This window comes from Micropterus dolomieu, linkage group LG03 (genome assembly GCF_021292245.1).
Source record: "Micropterus dolomieu isolate WLL.071019.BEF.003 ecotype Adirondacks linkage group LG03, ASM2129224v1, whole genome shotgun sequence".
NCBI lineage: Eukaryota > Metazoa > Chordata > Actinopteri > Centrarchiformes > Centrarchidae > Micropterus > Micropterus dolomieu.
This window is the reverse complement of record NC_060152.1, coordinates 7,383,900-7,397,721: the sequence shown is the minus strand read 5'-3', so window position 1 is coordinate 7,397,721 and position 13,822 is coordinate 7,383,900. Positions and strand designations below refer to the sequence as shown.

The following is a 13,822-nucleotide window of genomic DNA, read 5'->3' as shown; positions in this document are numbered from 1 at the left end:
TAATTAGCCAATTATGAGGTAATACATTATCTGCAGCAACTTTATAAAGTAATAATACACTTTCTGGACACTTTATTAGGTATACATGTACAATCCAATGCAATCCAGTACAACAGCTGTGTCAAATATTCAACCTTTATGAAGTTTATAATGGACAGATTCTTGTTAAAAAAGTGATAATTCAACTATTCACTGAGGTCGTAGATAGTAGTGGTGTTGTACTGGACTGCATTATTTGTGCTTCAAACATTCAATATGATGAAGTCGAGTTCAAAGCCACTTCACACTTAAACCCCAATAATAAACATATAGTTGAATTAATACCTCAGTATCAATCAAAACTGAAAATTATTATCTTTTTAAAGGTAGAATTTATGGCTAAGCTGTTGGATTGCATTTTATTTTACAGGTGTACCTAATAAAGTGGCCAGTGAGTGTATGCAATAAATTTGTTTTTCAGCTTGTTGTGGTGTAGCCAAGTGGCCACAAAAATCTCTTTTTTTGGCCGCTTTTAACAAATACTGAATAATGGATTTAAAGCAATCATTTCAAACATGGATATATTTGGCCCTGTAAAGTGAATTGTAGTCACTGTCCTCCATGTATCCTTACGGATATAAAGTCAAGGAGTGGAAATGATAGCTTACTTGTTTGTTTTCTGATACAACACTGCTGTGCTTTTGAGTGTCTCCTATTGAGAATAGCGTCTAACAGGAATGCAACATCGGGACATAAAAGAGCTGGTGTGAACACAGAGAGCCAGTGTCAGAAGGTGGCACTAACTGCAGAGCAGTGCAGGATAGTGCAGCCTAGGGGGCTTTGGGGCGAAGCCAACAACAGTGAAGGACACTGGCAGGTCACACTGAGCCATATGTCCCACAAGACAGCCGAGTGCCACTCAGTCTAAAGAAGCTCTGTTAAGATGAACACATGCCAGAGCGGGTGTGTTTTTTGTGTGTGGGTGTTGCCTGCATCTTACTTCTATTTTGTATGTGCAGATGTGTGTCCATCAAAGAGAGGGAACAAGAAAATGTAATGCAGACACTGCTCCACTTCAAGATACTAAAATTCTCCACTGTCACGCTACAGCTGTATCACATCGGACACATGAACATACACGCGCATAAATGCGCATCTCCACTGCAAAAATCTAGTTAGACCAGCCAAGCAGAAGATGCTTCACATCACAGCATCAGGATCCTGTTGTTTGTGAGTATCTATATAAAACCTAATCGGGGACAAGCATCATAAATCAACTGCCTATGTGATTACTCTCCACTTTGCTGCTTGTGCAACTAAAGTGCACTAAACTACATTGTAATACAGTGCTTTCTTCGTACGAACATATTGCTTGTTGTGATGAAATTACAGTTTAACCTCCTTGATGAAAAATATATTAAGCAGCATCCATTCTTTATGAGTCCAGTGTAGGAATGCACAGAGCGTGTATGTTCATTAGCTGAGATCTCCTTTTGTTGGAAAATGCAATGAGAGGTTTTGCCTTTTATCAAGTTTTTTGTCTTGCTGTCTGGTCTATTGATTCTCTGCTTTGATTCCGAATGAAACATTTAATATTGGATGGATTGTCATAAAAAATTGCTTCAAACATTCATTGTATCCAGAAGAAGAATCTAAATGGCTTTGCTAATCTTCTAACTTTTCATCTAGTGCCACCAACAGGTAAAAAAGACCCAACATGCATAAAGTTACTGTATAAATTCTGCTTTGAAAGCAGTATGAGCGATCCAAACTTTAAAAAATATCATGGTGTCCTGTTTGTTGTAAAGTCAAATAACAATTTTCGATCCCAAGTATACTTGAAATAGTACATCAGTTTCTTAAGTGCTTTCAATTCTCTATCATGTTATAAGTACTTTTATATTGTGATTTTCTTTTGTGTGTGTGTGTGTGTGTGTATGTTCAAGTGTGATATCTATATAACCATGACCTATACTTGGTAATGGTTTTGGGTTTGTGTATTGTTATTTTCTATTTTATTTTGAAATTGTATCCTTTCTCATGTGTAACATTGCTTCCTGCCTTCCTGTGTGTTTGCTTGCTTGTATGATAGTCTACCCCGCCCTAGTGAGTTTCACCTGTCTTGTTATTTCACCCCTCTCTTGTGTATCCATGTGTTTCCCTGATCTTTTGTTATGTTGGCCTTTGTCTCCAGGTCAAGCATCCAAGCCCGTTTCCCAGTGTTTCCCGGTGTGTTGAGTTTCTGCTTGTTTATTGGACTTCTTTTGGATTTCTGGAATTTGGATTTTTGCCTGTGTCTACTGGTTTTGTTTGCCCAGTGTTTGGACTGTCCTCCTGTGTTTTGATTCTTGCCTGCCTCTACAACAGGTAAGCATGTTCACTTTTTGTGTTATTATGAATAAACACCATAAACTGAATCTGCTCTGCCTGGTGTCATGCGTTTGGGTCCAAATTCCTTGTTTTCTTGTGTCTGCGTTTGGCTAGGCGTGATAGAATGAACAGACCACTATGGATTCAGCTGACACATATTCTGATGAACTTTGTGATTAACCTGGTGGTGCTAAAAGACATGTTGAGGAAACAAGTCTGTGGCTTTCATAGAGAAGCATACAAGACTTTTCCTCAAAGCCTTGGTTAAGGGATTTGATACCAGCCAGTATTCCACAGGCATTCTTCCCCTGCACCTCAGCCTGCTCCCCAGTCTGCTAGCCATCAGTCTGCACTCTGGTTAGCTAGCAACCAGCCCGCTAGCTTCTAGCTAGCTTCCCGGCCTGGTAGCTACTAGCCTTCAGTCCAGTCGATTACACTCTGGTTCAAGAGTCTACAAACTTCCAGTCCTGATTCAGCTACCCAATGAATCAGCTACCAGCTATCCAATATCCAGTGTTGTCTTTAAACCCAGAGTTATAAGTTTGTTGATCAGTTTCATGGGGAGATTGTGTTGAATGCTGAGCTGAAATCCACAAACAGCATTCTGATGTAGTTTTTTCTCAAGGTGTGTGAGTGCTGAGTGGACGGCAGTGGAGATGGCATCTTCTGTGGATCTGTTGGTTCTGAAAGCAAACTGGTGAGGGTCCAGGCTGGCTGGGATGTTGTTCTTTATGTGCTGAAGAACAACTCCCTCCAATTTTCCAAGAAATCAGATTTTCCACTGCCTTTCTTTCCAAAGTTCTTAAAGTTTAATATGGGTCAACTTCACTGGTATCATTGTTTTATTGTACTTATTGGTATTTTTTATTTTCATCTGATTTTGTCTTTTTATATATATATTTATATATAAAATATATTTATATATAATACTTAATCTACTGTGAAATTGTTTATGGATATAAAAACAAAAAGGTTGAATGCAAAATACAGTACATTTGAAATAAAACCTGTTTGTAGGAAAATTCAATATTGCCATTTAGCAGTCTAGTTAACTGATTTGCAACATTTCTTACAATGGCAGAATAAACACAGAGATATTAAAGTGATAGATACCATGGTATAAACAGCATAGTTAATTTACACGGTCTTATAGTATTTGTTTCACCATGTTGCCTAACCCTAGTGAGAATATCCCTCATATCAGTGTGACATTATTAGACCAAAAAAGACAACCAGCTTCAATCTAAATTCAAATCTTCTTAGTTCACCCTAAATTCATTTTAAATCCAAATCTTGTCAGTGCACAATGCTTTTCTCTAAACCTCTTTTAATTCTCCGTGCCAGATAAATGTAGGAAACAGCAGCGGAGAATGGCCGAGCACTCTGTTCTACTAAAAGAATATGCTTTAGTGCCAACGAGTAACAGTAAACCTGAATTAACCTAACAGTCTATGAACTCGTCATTGATCAGGATTTCAAATAAAGCCACAATTGCATACTGTAGCATTAATGCGACCATGTTGCTTTATAGTGTTTCTAAATATACGTAATGAGCAAAGTGGTTTCATAATGACTGACTGTGATTGACTTCATGAAAAAGGAATCAGGAGGGAAGTATGGAGGAGTAGCCAACTCAGACCTCAGGTAATCTCACTGAATGGTTCTGCAGTTGAAGGAATAGCAGGGTTAAAGGGATGCTTCTCTCTGTCCAGATTTTCAGCTGTTGCCATGGAATCCAGAGGAGACAAATGGGCTGTGTTTACTTTCATCTACAGTATGAGTTGTGAGATGGTTACAAAATACATTGTTTGGTAATCTGAGGCACATGTTTGTGTCTTTTCCATACCGATCAACATCTTCAACTTATACTGGAGTAAAAATAACAAGGCGCAAACAGCTATTTCATAACATGAGCTATACGTACAGTATTAGTCTTGATAAGTCATTAATCTTAAAAAGTTAAATTCTTGACAAAACATCTATATGTCAACACTTCCAAAGTACAAGGAGCTGGTGATTTTCTTTAATCACATCTATTTGAACAAGAACAAGCCCACTCACTCTCTCCCCTACTGCTGCCCTTCCCATTGCAATTCATCACTGACAGCTTGACTCGTGGAAAGAAACCATGACCCAGAATACCTTTCTACCCCACCCTGACACATCAGCCCACCTTTAAGCATCCCACTTCTGCTTCCAGTGGGGGGAGGCGCGCACCTGGAGGCTATTTTTACCCTGCGTGTGACAGGATTTGATTGGTCAGATGTCGCAGGTTCTGCAGCTGGAGACGTGACATAACACTGGCTGCCATGAGTGGGCACAGGGAGCTGGCAGGCCTGCACTAAGCATCCACAGAGAGGCAGCATTAGGCTAGCACACTGACATTTAACCACATCAGATGGTGTACTTATGCCTCACACAAAGATTTAAAGGAACAGCATATACCACTACTAAAATAAACTACTGTAGAAAGGCCTGGTATGGTAAGTCCATTACACCCTCACAATACAGAACAAACCACATATTAACAAATCTTAAAGTGAGGCTTGAAATGAACAGGGGTCTCATTTATAAAACTGTGCGTACAAACATCACTAAAAGTGTACGTGCGGCCAAAAGCCAAAAATGGCGTACGCCAAAAAATATTCAGACTTATGCACACTTGTAAGCAGGTTCCCTTTATCAATCACAATCAACTTGAAATGAGGCGCATGTGCGGGAGATCCATGTCCGACCCTTCAAACACCCATAGTTGCCTATAAATGGTCAGTGAAACGCCCCTCATTAATATTAATACGTAGCGACTGCATGAAGAAAAGGAGGCAAATTCTGATGGAAAAGCTTTATTAACTCAGTGTGACACTGATGTTCCTTTTGGTGAAGCTGAAGCAGGTTGTTTGGTGGGTACAAAACGCACTTTCACGCAGCGCTTGTGCACTGGAGGAAAGGGGGCACCGGAGCTCCACCCCTTTATAACTGATCTGCAGGAATGTGCATCCCTCCTGAGTAGTGACGTCACTGACTGGAGGGGGACACACAGACGGGATAACCCAGGTACTAATTTGGATTTCCCCATTTGAAAAGAGATTAAACCAAATGCATTCCGCTTGTGTTTAAACATTTAGCCCATTTAGGCTACACAAACAGTCCACTCACTTAATGGGGCTGCTGATGAGTTAAAAGAAATATGACTTGCTTTATGTGACACACACTGAAAGATTTCTTTAATAAAATAGTGTTATATTGTCTGTAACGCCAAACAGCGCATCACATCCACATGCTGGCACATAGCGTTAGCCTTGAAAAGGCAACAAACATCTGATAACAATAGGCAATATGAAACTATGCACTCGCATTCAATTTAATTTGTCCTCCTGTTCACCTTATTTATGAGAATAAATTGTACTGCATGCAAGTATTAATTAATATGATTCTGAATTAAACTGTACAAAATATTTGAGGTGTTCTTTTGCAGAAACATAATCTCCGTTTGTGTTTATTATCCTAAATCTGGATCTTTTTGTGCGCTGCAAATGATCTTAAATTATGTGTGTTTTTTGCGCACTTCAGGGAAAGTCAGTCAAAGGGGTGTTTGTTTATTCAGAAAGGCTTTAAGCCTACAATACTCAGAGGTAGGCCTAATATTTCGATATATTTTACACAGAAGTAGGCCTATTCATTTCAAACAGTTTCATCCTTCTGCCATGTGAGTCACCGTTTCTCATTTCTCCTCTTTATGTGCATACGCATGGTTCAGAGTTTACTTACATTTTCCCGTCAAGTTTTTTTTTTATAGATCACAACCTTTGCTTGGTAAGTGGCGTACGCACGTTTCCAGCCCTGTTTTGTACGTACAACACTTGATCAAATAATAGTACCATGAATAAATCAAATGCAAGTTGTAAGTATATCTGTGGTTGGACATCTCATTTAAGGTTCTGGGCCATGTTAGAGCACTGTTGGTGCAGCAACCAATTTCACCTAATTAGAATTGTAAATTGTATGCCTGATGATTTTAGCATCCATGACGACTTTTGCAATGAGCAGAGTTGAAATTTATTTCTGATAAAAATTTTGACAATCAGAAAATTAAAAATGAACATGCTTGTCAAACTTCTCTGCCACATTGTGCCACGAGACAGAAGCCAGTCCTGGCATGAGAGAAACAAGTAGATAATCGGCTGGTGGAGTTGGACGAGGAAGGCAGGGAGGGAGAGATGGTAATAGAGGAAGGGAGAGAGAGGGAGGGAAGGAAGGGAGTGTCATTGATCTGAAGAGGGAGGAGGCTGTTTTTGTTCAGCTTGGCAGGTTGAGTTGAGCGATGCTGCAGGCTGGCTTTCCCATATGTCGCTACTGCTTCCTCAGGCCCAGCTGTGAGGAGCAGGGTAATATGGTGGGACACCGTGTATGTGTGTGTGTGTGTGTGTGTCAAAAAGAGAGAAAGTACATGTCTATGTGAGAAAGAAAGAAAAATGAGAGAGTGTGTATGTGTGTGCAAGACTGCAAGAAATAGTGTGTAATGGGCGAAAACGGTGCAATCCATTATTTCTTAACGGGGCAGTAATCAACACTGCTGGCTGTCTAAATATGGCTCAAACACACACACACACACACACACACACACACAGGCTATAACAAAAAACTGGCCATGCACCTGTGCAAATAAAGCACTACATTTCACCTCAGCATGGCCACACATACACACACACATAGTCCCATGCATCATGATTCATGATAGGTGGTTGAGCTGGCCAAAAGCACAATTTGTCCTTCAGACCGTCAGTAATGTTCTTTCATGGACAGATGTTCCTCCTCCTCCTGACCTCAGGCACTGGCTACAGTGTTAAAAAAAACACAGCGATCCTACACACAGAATTACACACACAGTGAGAAGGCAAACAGAGCTGACATGTTGACTGTTTTTGGCCTTTCACACACAGAACCAATAGATGATAATTTGCTATTATTTGAAGTTTGAAAAAAAACATGGAGATAACAATTTTCAATTCTTATTGTGATATACTGAACAGTAGATGTAAGAGGGAAAAGTGTGGACGTTGGCTTTGGTACAGTAAAAATCTAACTTTGTGTTCCTTTGTAATTGACTTTAACTTTTTATATGAATCTAGCAGACGTTTAAAAGGTTTATTCAACACACACACACACACGTTGAGCTGAAAATGCTGAAAACAGAATTAAAGGCAGATAACATGAAAACAGCAAAATAAGCAGGGAAGTCACACTACATTGAAACTGTGACCTGTGCCCTTACAGGTGCCTCTAGGCTCTAGGCTAGTACTCGTTGCCTCCACTGGTTGAGTTGGTTAAGGTTACGGTTAGGCTGGGATAAGGGGCAGGGATAAGGTTATCCAATAAGATGCACAGTAGGGGGCAGGACTTGAAGCAAAGCTCGTGTCCATCAAGTTGTCAAAAATCTGGTGGGGAAAAGAATTACGCTACCTCTGTACACTGCTGATGGATGTGTTCATGGATTTTATTACGCATCCATGGTACTGCTGCCATTACCGAGTTAGAGGTCCTATTAGTTGATCCTCTTGCCCGGGCGACTACCCAGTGGGTATAGCTGCCAGGGATTATCAAACACGTGTGATGACTAGTCGACTACTGGCTTGAACTAATGACTACTAGTTGGTTTAGTATGTGTACTTTTAGATGCTAAGTGCATAAGAAAAATTCAAACCACCCGTAAGTGTCTTCATCCCACAGAGACAGACCTGACCAAGTACAATTCTTCTTAATAAATTGATAAATGGCAGAGGATTGCTTTTAAGGTCATTGAGATCTGGCAGTTGCTCCTGGTAAGTTGGCAGCAGACAAATTAGGCCTATAGTTTTCCTCTTTCTTTAGGTGCCTCCAAGGTATTGAAGAAAAAAAACCTGTACACTTTCCACAGGGATAGGCGAATTAATCAAAACGCTGAAATAAAAGCCATTTAAACCCGTGTATGTACAGGATGACCTTTTGAAAAATGTTTTATTTCTGAGTGAGTGACAATTTTAATTCAAATGGCATGTAATAATTACTCAAATACCAAGAGTTTTTTGTTAACATCGCCTCAGGGGTTCAGGTCAGCTATCTTACTAAAACAATCAACCTTTCTCTTCTCTTCTGAGAGTCACTACCCACCTACATTTATTACATAATTAATCCCTCCAACTCCCACACGACAGCCACCTGAATGTGTTCTCCTGGGTCATAAGCAAACATACTATCCACCTCTTCATGCACTGTGACAACAGTAGCTACAGGCTAAAGCCACCATGGTGCTGTGGCTTGTTTGCAGACCAACTCATGCACTAATGCATTCAGAATCAATATCATAGCGGCAAATGGGACCACCAACATGAAAAAGGAACGTAAAGCTTTAAGCAAAGACGAAAATGTACTCAACAATCCTATTTATTTTAACTTGCTTAAAGTACTACATTTACTTCTCAATGTTCCCCAGCTCCTTTTAACATTTGTAGGCTAAACAAGGCTTTGGCCCCCATTGGTTTTTCTTGCATAACACTGGCACAGCCCAGACACATGACTCGGGGGACAGGGCACTGGTGCGTGGCAGTGGTATATCAAACTCTGTCACCTCAGATTAATGTGAGCTGAGGAGGAGGACAGGATGGCAGGCCGCCATCACTGCCAGCCCTCTCACTCCCCCTACAGGGCAGGAAGAAGCAGGGCAGCCTGTAAAGAGCCTGTGAGGATTAGGATTTGGGAGTGAAGGAATACTCACGGATCACGAATATTAAAAAAGTCAAAGAAAAGGCAGAACCCGAAAACATATTAGTTATTCTACTCACTGCCTGCATAGATTTTTCCAACCCAGATTTGGTCCAGCTAGTGAGGAGGTCTGTAAATAGCCTGCTTTATTAACAAATTCCACATTCTTTATTAACAAACGCCTGTATGTGGACATTGCTTTATTAACAAATTCCACATTCCTAAAGTACTGCAAATGTCTTTAAATGTATTTGACGTTAAAATAAGTGAACTATGATCCAATTATTACATTGCATATTACAGTTTCATGTGAAACTATTTGTTTCGTCCGACCAAGAGAAGAGAGAGAAAAGGAGTAGATTCACACAACTGAGAAGCTGAAGCAAGTTAATGTTTGCTTTGATTTATGCCATTAATCAATTACCAAAACAGTTACATATTATACATTTTCTGTGTTAAGTAGAAAAATAACACGCAATCAAATGTATGATCCCTTCATAAATGAGTACCTTTTTGAAATGTTAAGTTTCTGTTGCGACTACATCACAGTATTGTTGATTCAACTCTTATGGTACTTTTTGGGTTGTTGGACTTGTGTTTTGGGTTGCTGGATCCATTTGTGCCACAACAATATTTTTCTTCAAATCCTAATATATGACCACACAGACACTAAAGTAGACGAAAAGACACACAACTAACACTACACAACATTTTCTGCTGCTTCAGGCCCCATGTGTGCTTGTTTTCTAAGTAGCACATTTCCATTTTTTGCTTTGACTGCATTGGAAAGAATTTCCAATCAATCACATACAGAAGTTCAAGGGAGATAGCATATAAGTCACATTCATTTGTGTATACTGAATAACATATCACAAAAAAAATAGTGAAATAGTAAAAGAGGGCACTGTAATTATAGGCGGCATGTTTTGCCTGGTCATTTTTAATTTCACAGCCGTTCTTTGAACTTGCCTTGGATACATTGTCAAAACACGCCACTCAGACAACACATCTTGTCAGCACATCTATTATTCTTGGCAACTGAAATGAGCCAGGGGTGTTGACCTGTCAATGAGGGTGTAATCCCATTCTAGCCTATGGTGTGCTTGGACGTGATGGAAGTGTGTGCACTCCATCACTAGGAAACAGTTCAATGAACCAAACACACCAAGAGTCAAGACAGGCGCACGATTAAAACAAATTTCCATAGTGACACATTTCATTAACAAAACAGAAGTCTTGTTTCCCAAAGCAGCACCTCAAGCTCTCCGGTAGGACGTCTCTCCTGCGTTGTTCTGATGGCCGTCATTCATAAAACGAACAAAAAACAACAACAGAGTGGCAAGTGAATGGAGCTGTGAGGAGGACAGAGACAGGTGGCCTTTGGGAGAGCCAGAGACTCCTGCCAGTCACCCCAGAGAGAGAGAGAGAGAGAGAGGGAGAGAAGGATGGAGGGAGGAGTGGAAGAGAGTGAGAGAGTGGATGAGGTGAAAGGGTAAGGGTATAAGAGAAACTGTAAAGGAGAGATAGAGGGAAGGGTAAGAACGATGGAGACGGAGGAAGAGAGAGGAAGAGAGAGGTGTATTAGCAATGAATATGGAGCGAGATAGGCAGAGTAAGAGATTGAGCAGGGTAGCATGGGAGAGAGAAGAGATGGAACAACCAACGGATTAGATAAAAAGAGGAGAGATAGGAGGCAACAGAGAGACAGAGCAGGAGAACCAGTAAGAGTGATGATCGATGGAGGGCATTAAAACCAGGACTGAGCCTGGAGGAGGCAGAGATACAAGAGAAAGCAGGGGATTGGACCGGTGATGCTGAGCTCAGATGCCAAGCATATGAGCAAACAGAAAATCAGAGAGGTGAAAGGTTTGTATTTAACATCGGCTGATATCAAAATGTGCAGGAAGCAGCAAGACCGGTGAGGAAAAACAGAAAGGTCCTCCACCGATACTGCATATCTCCGCTGTGAAAACGTACAGTATGATTGCTTTTTTGCCGAGCCACTGAAGCCATCTAAAACAAATGGAAGTGTGTGTGTGTGTGTGTGTGTGTGTGTGTGTGTGTGTGTGTGTGTGTGTGTGTTAAAGAGACAAGAAGAGAGAGAAACCCGCGTCTGCATGAGATGAGTGACAGGCATGAATATTTAACGCATTTCGGCGTAGCTGAGGTGACGGCTATCAGCACGTCAGTGCCTGCCTCTAATCCATTCACAGCTGCTGCCTTATTGGCACAATTAGACAGGGATATGGCTCTGATTATTTGAACTGGGCTCTCCATTCTATCCTTCCAGAGCAGTACACGTCCCTTGTCGGGATCACGGTGCACAACAAGTTGAAACACTATTGGCAGCCATGCACACACACTACAATAAAGTCGCCACTGGTATGCCACTGGTTTCCTCAGTGCAGGGCTTAAATCAAACACCATACAAAAATGCATACAGTATAGTAAGTAACAGTGAGGACAATAAACTACAGTAAAAGTAAGGGGCTACCCCATTGTACTTCTTGTAAAGTGCTGATGTTTAGGACTTTAAAGCTTCAGTTTAGTGTATATATGGTCTAATAACAGACCTGGTTAGTTTGGGGAAGTGACTTATGGACTTAGAGCAGTCTTGGCTTAAACTAATGTGTGTATCTTTTGTGTGTAGAAGTTACACAGCAGATGTAGAAAACTTGACGAACACTACCCTCTCCTGGCCTACAAAGCAAGATGAGATTTAACTCACAAATAGCAGCAGGTTCAGTGATGCACAGTGTTTGGTAGATTAATACACAATCTTAGGAACAAATACAGTCAAGTTAATCAACACCAACATACTACTATGCCATTTCAAGTTATCTGAAAATCAACTTCCTCAAAAATTATATTCTGCAAGTTTAATATCAGAAGATCGCAGTTTCACTGTGAAGCTCCTCAGCTGTGAATGTGTTAAAACAGCTGACAAACAGAACTCCTGCTAAATCTGACGAAAAATTACTGCTTTCATTTAAAACGTTTTCAATTACATATACAGTATGTCTGACTTAAACTGGCACTTCAGTGTTCTATCCAATAAGTTAGCAAGCAGTAATGTTTTAATTAATAACTAATTAACAACTACTAAGACGTGGGTCACACAGGTTCTGGTTGACAATGCCAAAACCACCAATGCCTCAGTCTGTCTCGCAATAGTCCGACTTGCTGAAACTCAGCACCAAGCTTATAGGTACCTACTGAAGACATAAATCGCGCACATAGGTGGTAAAAAAGGCTTCGTAATTTCTTAAAAGATGAGTAAATAATGCATTGTTTTCAGCTAAAGATTAATACACATTGGGTCTAGTAAGCATTTTGGGGACTAGGATGTATGCGAGAATGATTTTCTTTACTACAGTGCCCATGTTGGTAATGAAGTAGCATGTCCCCTAGTGCAACAGCGTGGTTCATTTACGGGTATGTATTTTTAATATCTTTTGGACAACAATGGTGGTCCATTGCACAGAGGAATAAGATATTTCAGGCTTAACAGATAATACAGGTAATAGCTGTTAGTATGCTCAATTCATTGTTGGTTTTGGTCTTTTCAAGGGATATGTTAATAATAAGACAACTAAAGAATAATAACATATATGAATTTTGCATTTATAAGTTTGTATTACCTTTATATAGGGTGTTTTTATTCCTAAAGCTGGACAGATACAGTGTGTCTTTATTTATCACATTTTAACATGTCTTTCTCAATGTCAATGTCACATTGCCTCTCCCTCCAGCCACATTCCCAAATCCTCAAACCGTTTCATTGCCATTCTCTTCCTGTCCACCTGATAGCACCTTTTATACATGAAATGCTATGACACTGTAACACATGACATTGCTTTTACTTCAAGCAAGGCATATTGCAAAGAGAGTTAACCCTCCTGTAATGTGTGATGTGAATGTACCAGAATTCAATAAATTTAGTGGCATGTGTACATATGTACTGCATGAAAAGGGTATGCTATGTATATCTAATACATGCATTGCATCATGAAAGAAGGAAATATTGCTTATATATTAAATATATATATAAAATTTCCATTGACACATTTATAATATAATGGTTGTTTAACCTTTTCCAGATAATCTCAGACAGAAGGATTTACCAGCTCACAACTGGTGAGTGGTAGGTCCACTCGAAACTCCTCTATCAGTATAAAAAGTGATAAATAAGTTGTTTTTATTTCTCAAGTGATAAATGTCCCTTTGAAGTTTTGTGATTATCTAATACTAATGCGCCATTGTTTTCAATCTGTTCCAACCAAATTGTGCAAAACCAATATCAATATCAGTGTATTCCTGGCGTGTGAAGTACAATACCTCCTCCTGGTCCAACATGTAGAGCTGATTTCTGGAGCTCACACAAAGACCGGGGTTCCAGTGGTCGTTGGGTGGACGATCGTGTGAGGGGCGCTCGTAGATGGGCCGCTCATGCGAGGGGCGGTTGAAGGAGGGACGGTCAAAGGAGGGACGGTCGAAGGAGGGGCGGTCGAAGGAGGGACGGTCGAAGGAGGGACGGTCGAAGGAGGGGCGGTCGAAGGAGGGACGGTTGAAGTTGGGACGGTCGAAGGAGGGACGGTCGAAGGAGGGACGTTCGGGAACGGGACGGTCGTAGGAGGGAGTGTGGAAGGAGTGGACGTGGGTGCGATGATGGTGATGATGATAGGAGGGGGGGACGGCACACCTTGCATCTGGACAGGAGAGAAGGAGAAGAGAT

The 13,822-nt window shown here is 40.6% G+C and overlaps 1 protein-coding gene and 1 long non-coding RNA gene across 3 annotated transcripts in view; one reads left to right on the top strand and one right to left on the bottom strand.

The window, feature by feature from the left end:
* Nucleotides 1–2,396, top strand: part of LOC123967931 — a 57,092-nt gene extending 54,696 nt beyond the window's left edge. For both annotated transcript variants that reach the window (XR_006824376.1, XR_006824377.1), the window contains exons 3-4: nucleotides 999–1,209; nucleotides 2,174–2,396. This is a non-coding gene — a long non-coding RNA (uncharacterized LOC123967931). The remainder of the gene's footprint in view (nucleotides 1–998; nucleotides 1,210–2,173) is intronic.
* The window catches only part of syngap1b (synaptic Ras GTPase activating protein 1b), a 149,192-nt gene that overhangs the window by 99,115 nt on the left and 36,255 nt on the right, over nucleotides 1–13,822 (bottom strand). Inside the window, exon 3 of the mRNA XM_046044302.1 lies at nucleotides 13,426–13,796. Within this exon, the coding sequence (XP_045900258.1) occupies nucleotides 13,426–13,796 (371 nt within the window). The remainder of the gene's footprint in view (nucleotides 1–13,425; nucleotides 13,797–13,822) is intronic.